Below are 10000 nucleotides of genomic sequence, written 5' to 3' on the forward strand. Positions count from 1 at the left end.
ACCCTCTCCCTTCCACCCAGCGTGGTCTTAAAACTTAAACGAGTTAATTTTGCTCAAATTAGCGTTTTTCTAAAACGAAGTATTATTTTCACGAACCGGTAGGAATAATAATATTAAAAAACAACAACTATAACTTCCCACCCGCGGGATAAACGTTTTGACATGTTGTCACGATGGGGGTGGGGAAGGAGTACGTTTAGAAGTAAAAATTTTTCGCAGGGTATTTTTCAAAGTAAGATCTTTGTTTTAGGTCTTGCTAAACGCAGTTATAAAATGAATTTCATTACTTCATCCCGGTAGGGGAGCTTTCTTTGATATTGTTTTTTTGGTTTTGTTTGGTTTTGTCATTGACTCTCAGACTTGGGGAGGAGGGGGTAGTCCCACTTCCTGTGGAGGCGGCTCTGATCGCAATATTCTCATTACGTAAGTGGCTTTAGTTCAACCCCAAAACAGTTCCCTTCATTTTCATAGTTTAAAAAAAACCTAAAAGGTACTGCTACAGCTGCGGTCGAACCCTAGGCGATACCACTCCACAGATTTCATCCTCTAAAAGGCACCAACCTTAGAGGGAGAACCTGGGAAGGAGGAACCAGTAGAACCTTGGCAATTTTTTGAGGGAGTACCCCTTCCCCCCGTTTTCAACCCGTTTTATAAAACTGGTTGTGGCTAAAACACTTCCAGGAAGCTATTAATAAAAGAGTTACTTTCGGCATGTGCACTTTTTGGCTATTTCCTCTAAGAGTGCCAAGTATGGAGCCTTCTTGCGCACAGGCGGGACAGGTGCATCAAGGCCGAGATCCTCGCACAAGCGCTGAAGCATCGGTAGCTTGAGGACTTTCAAGTTACCACTGAGCGCCATCTCACATAGGTTGTACTGATCGTATACCAGAGGATGGTTGAGCTGAATAGTTTCAACGACCTCCTTCGCTGCACTAAAGTTAGCTTCCTCTTGAGATGCCCGGATATCGGCTTCATCTGCTGGGTCCTTTTGCCGTAGTGTAGCGCTTTGCCTTGAGAAGAAGGACGCAATCTGCAAACTGGTTAGGAATTCTGAGGACTGGAAAAGTCGCACACCATCTGCTCCACGGGCGCGTCTCATTTCCCTCGCCACAACCTCGGCGTCAAGCTTACGGCCCGTTGTTTGACCGATAGAGAATTTCGCCAGTAAGTAAGACTTTTGCTTTTCGCTGAATCTATACGCCTTCTTTGCTGCTCTGAGGGCCCATCCCTCATTTGGTACAAAGTGACCCTCCTGGTGAGCAACTGGGGCTTTAAGAGAGGGCAATATGCCAACACCTTCTTCCAAATGGGTCTTGTACCCCATTTTCGCTAAATCCATTAGAGAATATTTCTCCGGGGATCGGGAACATTTTTCTACAGACAGATGTTTCTCTAAAGCAGACACTCTTTGGAACACACGAACGCAGCCGTCTTGAGGACAGGAATAAACCCCTGTGGATAGGTCACTGTCTTCCGAAATGACACCAGATGGCTCGGCCACAGTTGCTGATGTTGAAGCTGTCTGTCCAACCTGTTTTTCAGATTTACATCGGAAGGAAGTAAAATCTCCTTCGGAGAATGATTTCTGAAGTACTTGGTATCGAGGACCTTGGGTAAATAAATTAATACCAATAAAGAGTTGTTTTCTGATTTCTTTTTCAAATCATTTATAAGTTTTTAAAGCAAACATGACAGAAATAAACGTATGTTCCCAATACATGGTTATTCATAGCTCGGTAATTATAGCGCTGCCGCGCTAACGTACGTAGAAGTTATGGGTTTTCCCGTTTAAGCCACCCAAAAAATTGAACAAAATGGTAATTCTTTAAATTGCTCCTACAACTGCGACAATCATTTCTTCATTTATCAGAACCAAGAATATTGCGTGGGACTCCAAAGGTATCTGATACATGTACTTGCAGATAATTATTGTATGGTAAGGTTCTCCAATAAAGTAAGGGTCTTACACTTTTGCATTTTAATACAGAACTTAAATTTAGCGGCAACTCATCCATTAATTCTCAGTAGCTCACTTTTAGTTTTAATTCCCATACTTACTTGATGAAGATCCTGGATTGATGATTTTTCCGCGACCAACACAATACGCACGCCAACAGGTAACAGACTCTGTACAGCTAAACTCAAAATTGTTCAGTTTTGTAATGCCAGTAATAGTTTGCCCACTGTCAGGTGTTTCGATGATCGTATCAAGGGAAACAACTCTTACACCTTTCAATCCACCATGCGATAATAATGCGTCTTTAAGCTCATCGGCAGTGCAAACATCATTGCCTTCATCAATAAACGCCCTGATATGCCTTTTACAGCTTGCAGCCAGCCGGTCTGCTGCCCCTTTTCCGCCTTGGGGATCGCTAAAATCTACGCGGACTACTTTTACTCCAGTGCTTGCTGCCATCTCTCTGCAAGCTAGTATCGTGCGAGTGGAGTGGTAACAGCCTGCGTTGTCTTGTCTGAAGTAGGCTTTGTTTATCTCAGGGTGCTCGTGCTTGAGTGTTTCCAAGACATGATGCATTATGGATGCCACAGCTGAACTCCCCTGGCTGCAGGACTGAACTGCGTGGATAAAGGCTTGCCACTGTAGTTCCTCCTCCTTCCGTCTGTACACCACCGATATGTGCCATGATAACCCACGCTTGCCAAACCAGTCCGTTTGGGACTCACGGTATCTATGAGGAAGAAACTTCATCGCCCAGTCGTTGACGATAAAAACTGTCTCCTGATCAAGAGCGTCGATAGCGTCCAAACGAGCCTGGTCCTGGTGAGCCGACCTCAGCAGATGACATTTCCATGACTGGATGGCAAGCACAGAAGCGTTGACTAAGAACAGGGCCTCTTCTTTGTCATCTTGCGTGGCAAACGATGCTCTTTCTACTGCAGAGGAAATGTTCTGAAGAGTTGAGTGCAGGATCTCACATTGCTCACAGCATTCTTCGTGTTTGTGGCTACACTGCTGCTGCAGATCAGGACTGGTGGAGTCACTTAAGGCAAACACACTGCAATGACTCGCAATCTCAGATGAAGAACACACGTGGACCTGTAAGATGTTTAAAACACACAGCATTTATTGTGACAAATAGTGACAATTAAATCATTCTTTAAATTTTATACTTAAAGTCTTTGTAAAGAATGATTAAATTCTTTCCAATTGCTGTATTTATTCAATCAACCGCCCTGGGCGCTTATTAAATTTTTGGACCTTGAGAGTGGGCGCTTATTCGAGGCTGGGCGCTTATTAAATTTTCAGCAAAAGTAGTATGTTTATTTTGTAACAAAACAATAAATGGTAGTACCAAACGCGAAGATGTAACAAAAGGTTTCTGTAAAATACTCTGAAGAAAACTCCGCCTTCGGGGAAGTCTCTTGAGTACTTATTCAATATTTTTCGGGGGGTTAGTTTGCGTGGGAGGAAAAGGGGGTGGGCACTTTTTCGAGGCTGGGCACCTAATCGAGGTGGGCGCTTTTTCGAGGTTGGGCGCTTATTCGAAAAAATACGGTATTATTATTTTTAATTAAGCCTTACCTTAAAATCACTTTTAAGGTATAATTTTGAACCCTTGAGCAATTCCACGTACTGCAACTCCCACTCTTTCCCGAGACCGAGCTCTCCAAGTCGGCGGACTAAATTCTCTAAGTCTTCAAAGGCACGCGCACCGTCTGCGGCCACGTAGTCAAGTCCTTGGAGAGATTTTCGGACCGAGGCCTTGCATTCCTCCAATACACGAAGCATAGTACGCTCACTGAATGGTTTAAAGCCAGTTTCGTGGCAGTACTGAGCGTACTGACGTGCTATTCTTTGGGGTATCATCGTCCTTATGACGTTTGGTATCTCAACCAGGTGGCCAGAAGAGAGTTTCAACGTTTTCTGCCCAAATGGTAGATCCTGCACCAAATGCGGACTTGTTATATACGATAAAAAATGGTCAAGTTGCTTCAGATCAACCTTTATCCTCGGCGAAGGGTGGTGCGTTGTGGGAGCCCCGCTACCATACTGTAAGCGATGCAGGTTGGCCAAGCTATAGCGATATCTAGTTAAGCCTGGTATAAATCTTGAAATATCATTGAAGCTGGCAACGCCTGACATGATAGACAAGATCTGCCTTCTTGTCTCCCACCCTTGAGCTTTACCGTATGCCTCTGCTAAGGCCTGAAGATAATTCTTGGACGTTTGTGATAATTCATCGAGTTTAAGAGCTTTGTTCATGGCAGGGGACGAGACGACCGCTTGCCAAAGAGAACCTGCATAATTAGGTGTAAGATCTTGTAGGACTGAAGAAAAGATCTCCACTGTCCTTTTGGTGTATCTCTTCTTAGTGCTCTCTCCAGCTTTATCCCATTCCATCCAGGGCTGAGTTATTGGCGGGATGTTCTTCAAAACCAGATATTCGTTCAACTTTTTACGAGGTTCTTGCATAGTGGTTGGGGCCTCGTCACTCGTCGAAGAAACAAGACTTCCGGTATCCGGACTGAGGAACGTCTCATCATCCCGTCCTCTTGACGATATCTCCAGCCTCTTCAGTTCAGTTGCAAGGTCATCAGACGATAACTCACTACTAGTTGTTTCTGCACTTGAACGGCCTGTTTCCCCCTCTACCTGAAACAGTTCAAACAAATATATTGTGTAATTACTATAAAGTATGATAAAATGTTTATTTTGTTTTATTTTATTCATAAGCCAACACCCACACAAACCCGTTAAGAAAGAAAGAAAGAAATGAAAAGAAATCCCCTAAAGTAAAAAAGGATTAAAAAGGAAATGAAATAATGAATGATGAATTTCTTTTTGGAAGGAAAACATCTCATACCATCGTTAAAGGAGCCACTTAAGCGAACCATTTACACTAGTGTTTCTTATTACTACTTACCAACAAATGGGGCTCGGGTAACTCTTGCAGGTGCGAGACCCCGGGGACGGGCTCCACCCCACCTGAAGCAAACACTAGAGTTTGGTTGGGCTTTGCCTGTTTGCTGATATACTCGTTGCATTGTTTACAAATTGCCAAAAGCAACACAAAATGAACAGACGAACAGAAATTAATGTCAATATACTGTATAAACAATACATTTAAAACATACATAGAAAGAAGAGAACTTCCTGCCCGCAAGACCAATAATTTTGAATGAGGACTGCAAGGTGTGCTTGGATTACCCGCACCCCCAAGTGACCCCTGCGTAATACAAACTAGACCCTCCGTGAGGGTACACTGGGTTGCCTGTGGTACGTGCAGCGGTCCACGCAATTTTTTCTAGTTTGGGGGGGGGGGGGGAAGGGTCACCCAGAAGTCATACCAGAAGTCATACCAGCAGAGGCCCTTTGGCTCACAGGTCTTCACATGTTTCTACGACGAAACAAATCCTTTTCAGAGGTTAAAAACTTGGCTACCGGCCTATTAATTAATCATTTGTCAGAAAGAAGAAATTCCTGTCTTCTTAAGAAAAAATAAAGACGCATTGCTTACGTGTGGTAGTGAAGTAACACAGCGATTTATTCCATAATGTCAAGTAAGCTGTGTGTTGTCTTCCAGGAGATTCAAGTTGTCCTTGCGTAATATGTAGCTCTAAGAGTGCACGATATTGTTTTGGTAGTCTATTATTGTAGTGCCATGGTAGAAGTCTTGGGTAAATAGCCTGAGAAGACATGTGGTTACTAGCAAAGTACTGAGCCCAGAAAGATTGAAGAAAATAAATGGGAAGTGAAAAACATTGTCTTCTGGGATGACATGTTGACAGTTGTCTTTGCGTAATATGTAGGTCTAACAGTACACGATATTGTTTTTGTATTGTCTACCATTGAAGCGCCATTGTATAAGTCTTTGATAAATAGCCCCTTGCGAAGACATGTGGTTACTAGCAACGTACTGAACCCAGAGAGATTGAAGAAAATAAAAGGGAATCGAGAAACATTGGCTTCTGGGCTGACATGTTGATCATGCAACTTCGTTCCACCACAAGTGTAAGCGTGCACTGACAGCATCTGACAGCTTTGTAAACAAATTTGAAAGCTGAAGTTAACCCTGTCCGGCGGGGTTAGTAAGAAATATACCACTCAGTAACAGAAGCATAGGACCGAAAATTCTATTTTAATGCTATCAACTGCGAACCAAGCAAGATACAGATTTTGTTAGCTTGCTTTATGCAAAACAAATATTGATGTAAAAGTAAATAAATATGGATACACAATTTTTAATAAGAGCAGAATGATGTTTCAGGACGGTCGATCGAGAATAAATATTTTGCCATCGGTAACAAAATCTACGACTTGAAAACAACATTAATTTTGAACCACGAATATAAAAAGTTACCATCAGCGAAAAACAGTTTGGGAGATTTTAGTTGTTTTGTTGTAATTGTACAAGTTTGGCTGCACCGAGTAAATCGCACATCGAATTCAGCGGGCGCAGTGATCAAGTTACCGCGTTATTTTACCGCGGCATGTTTACTCGCGAAACAGTGAAGCATCTGTGTCAAATGATGCCAAGCTACCGGGTTTTTGTTTTTGCTGCTTTTCTTTTTCTTTCGATTGTTATAAATTTTGACAAGAAATGTGCGAATTCAACACAAAGATCACAATCGCCCAACTCTCACAGGTTGACCATTGTTTATGGAAAATCAAAAATTTACTCTCCAAGACAAGGTTATTTATCACCAGGTAATTCCATCGTTTTGGTAATAGTAGCTACTTTATTATTCATCAGCGTCACAATCTTTTGCCGATTTTGGGGGTCATTTTGTTGAAACTCAAGCACGCTTCCCACAGACCTGTTTATTTTCGTGACTTATGCGTTACCACAAAAACTCTCCCCGTATCACATTTCAACACATGTATGCAAATTTGCTAAGCTCGAAAATTACACAACATGATAAATTTACAAAAGCTAGAAATTTCACAGAAATATTTTCCAGCGAAACATTTATTGAAACAAGCAACATATTTGCTATAAGAGGCAAGAAACCCTTCCTATTTCAGTTGCGTGCGTGCAAGCGAAACACACAATCACAAAGCATATGCAATTAAATAAATTTCTGACAGTTCACATTCAACCCTTTTCGAAAGAACCTTGACCGTAAATAATAAAGCACAAAAGAGACAACAAGCTTTCATTCAAGTAATTTTTCACTGTCACATTTCCAAATATTTTACACCTTTGCAGAGTTGAGTACAAAATACCGGTAAATGTAAATTGTCAGACAACTAAGATGCGACTTGAGTAAACACTGTGATGCATTCTTGTAGGCGTTCGATTCTTCAATGTTAATTTGTTAAATCATAGTTATTAGTAACTATGGTTAAATCCATAAAAAAAATTGCTATTTGATTTCCGTGTTTTATATAATACCAAGTTAGTAAAATATTAGAAACAAAGCTCACTTGATATCCAATGGCGAAAAATGAAATTGTTGTCGAAGACCATTACTCGTCTCTTAAAATCCAGATATTTATTGATCAGCGCTGTCTTGCTCATCCAATTGACGATCCCTTCTTGAGCTCCATTAGGGTATATTTTGTTTAAAGATCCACTAAACAGCCATTCACGTCAATGACTTATTAGTGAAATTTCCAATTGTTATACCGGAAGACTGTCCAGAGTTGAGAACAGGTAAATACAAATCTGACAAATAGCGAGACAACTGAGATAACAGATCCACTATATGGATTCCTTCTCTATCTTTGCTGAACCCATACTGAGTTACTAGAGAACTGTTCATTTTGTTTCAGTGTTGTACAAAACACCACACTTGGCAAAATTTTAGGAAGACAGCTCACTTTGATTACGGCTCGACGGGCGACAGATTGTTGTCGAAGTCCATTACTCGTCGCTTCTAACATTTGACCGCCTGTCTTATTCAGTATCCAATTCGCTTGCCATTATTGAGCTTCATAAGGGTACATTTTGATCAGAGATCCACTAAAACGCCATTCGCGTTACATGACTTTCGACGCCATTGCCGGTTAAGTTAATCGTTCTACTGTGACCACCAGGGAAATCTACGCATTTCCCACTACCCTCTCGATCCTAAGAAAATACGGGTAGAAGGCTCTATGCACAAAGACACCACTTAGCAGGGGAGTGACAGGCAAGACTTTTACCGACACGGAAAAAAATATAAAAAAAAAAAAGAAAACGAAAAATAAAAAAACGACGAAATTAAACACAGATTCCGACTGGGTTGGCAACCCAGTAACAAGCGACACGTGATAATTAATACATCTTAAAAGCGCCTTTCCCTCTCCTTGCACGCTCTCTCCTCTCTTGTCACTGTCTCGTGGAAATTTCTTACTGTTTCTTTAATAGAGTGCTAGCAAACTCCTCGCCTTGTGTGCCACCTTATATGTGATTCTTAACCGTGAAAAATTACCATTATCTAACCAATCTTCGCAGAAAAGTTTGCAACTTACGTGATCCAACTGGAATACATGTGTTCGTGGTTTTGAAAATAAACGCCGACTTCAAGCTATCCACTCGGTGGCTCCCTTTAGCAGTTGTAGTTTTATGTACTGCTAATTCTTTGGGCACTGTACACATGGTCTTCCCTGTCCTCCAGCGGATGCCGAAATCAGCCCTGTGCCTTGGACAAATGCTCAAGGCATAGTGATGTTCTTCCACAGAGAAAACCCCTAGTAGTAGAATTTGTTGAGAATAACCACCCTCAAGTGCACGATGATAAAAAGTAAAACGTATAATAATAATATAGCTGATAAAAAGACCAAAATATTATATTTTAGGGTGGTATTTACCTGCTCTGGCTAACAGCAACTTTATTTCAGATCCTAAACCCTCATCTGCGCTGAGGTTTAAGATCTTTAAATGGCCAGTTACATCTTTTGTACAATCTTTGAGCGCAATACATTCCAGCTGACCAGGATAATCTGTGGACTGACCGCAAGGTGTGCCCTGGGAAGGGGTGACCTTACCTAGAAGCGCTTTGTAGCTACAGTGAGCCATTCAAGAAAAGATGAGATCGAGTTAAACAAGGATATATGACCAACGCTGTATTTTCAACCTGTTGCGAAATGTTGTTGCACAATAGTGACGGGTGTGCTCGTGCGCACGGTTGCGTGACTCTCTGGTAAATTTCCTGTGCGCCAAGCATGCACGCATTTCGAAGCGCCACAAATGGATCTGAATATGAACTTTAAAGCCTCTGATGTGTTTTTACAGAAAGTTTGCAATGGTGGACACAAAATGGAGAAAAGGATAAGGTAAATGTAAATTTCGTTTTCGGTTTCAGTCGTTTCATGGTGTCAGTGCCAATTTTACATTTAATTAGTGCAGTCTTTGTTTGTTTGTTTGGGTTCGGATTACTTTGTTTAACTCCTTTTCAATTCTGTGCAATTCAACGAAAAGTCGTGAGTTGATAGTATTAAAAATATTTGGAGTACTGTATTGCTCGCATCCTGAGCGCTTGAGACATCGAAACAAGGTTGCATTTACGGGATACGGCGCTTTAGGAAGATCAAGTGACTGAAGTAAAAATTCCAGGCAGTCTTGAGATATGTGGGGTTAGTAATTCTTTTCAACCGATCTTTATTTTGAAACTGTTTAGGTCTGAGAGGCCAAATGTGTTTATTGCGTTTAACCTAATCTAAAACGACTTGTGAATTTCAAACGAAATAAGATATGGAAAGTTCCCTTCTGATCGAGTGACGGGACGAGAAAAATGTTTTTTAATGTTTGTTGACAAGCGCTGATAAGTTAACTGACTTGTCTCTTAGAAAGCGTACTGAGATAGACCTTGAAACTTTACTTGGTAAATCTGTAAGACCTATATTTTAGCTCTGCAATGCTTAAACTTAAAATTGTCAAAGGTAAATTTAGATTGATATATTTTAACGCAAGTGATTGTAACTATAATGTTAGATGTTTGTTATAAATCCGGCGCCATTTTGCACGTTGATATTGCTCAGACTTCCGATTCCTTCGAAGGGAAGCGTTCCGAGTTCGACCTTGAAACTTTACTTGGTAAATCTTTAAGACCTATA

At 41.2% G+C, this 10000-nt stretch overlaps 1 protein-coding gene across 1 annotated transcript; it reads right to left on the reverse strand.

Annotated features, from left to right (window-relative positions):
- Positions 1–226: 226 nt before the first annotated feature.
- Positions 227–4972, reverse strand: LOC138060581 (uncharacterized). The gene is made up of 4 exons (XM_068906425.1): positions 4884–4972; positions 3542–4612; positions 2059–3055; positions 227–1608 (listed from the first exon to the last, which is right to left on the reverse strand). The coding sequence occupies exons 2-4, from the start codon at positions 4430–4432 to the stop codon at positions 701–703; spliced, it is 2796 nt and encodes a 931-aa protein (XP_068762526.1). The 5' UTR covers positions 4433–4612; positions 4884–4972; the 3' UTR covers positions 227–700.
- Positions 4973–10000: the final 5028 nt, after the last annotated feature.

The sequence above is a fragment of the Montipora capricornis genome, chromosome 8 (assembly GCF_036669925.1).
Source record: "Montipora capricornis isolate CH-2021 chromosome 8, ASM3666992v2, whole genome shotgun sequence".
NCBI lineage: Eukaryota > Metazoa > Cnidaria > Anthozoa > Scleractinia > Acroporidae > Montipora > Montipora capricornis.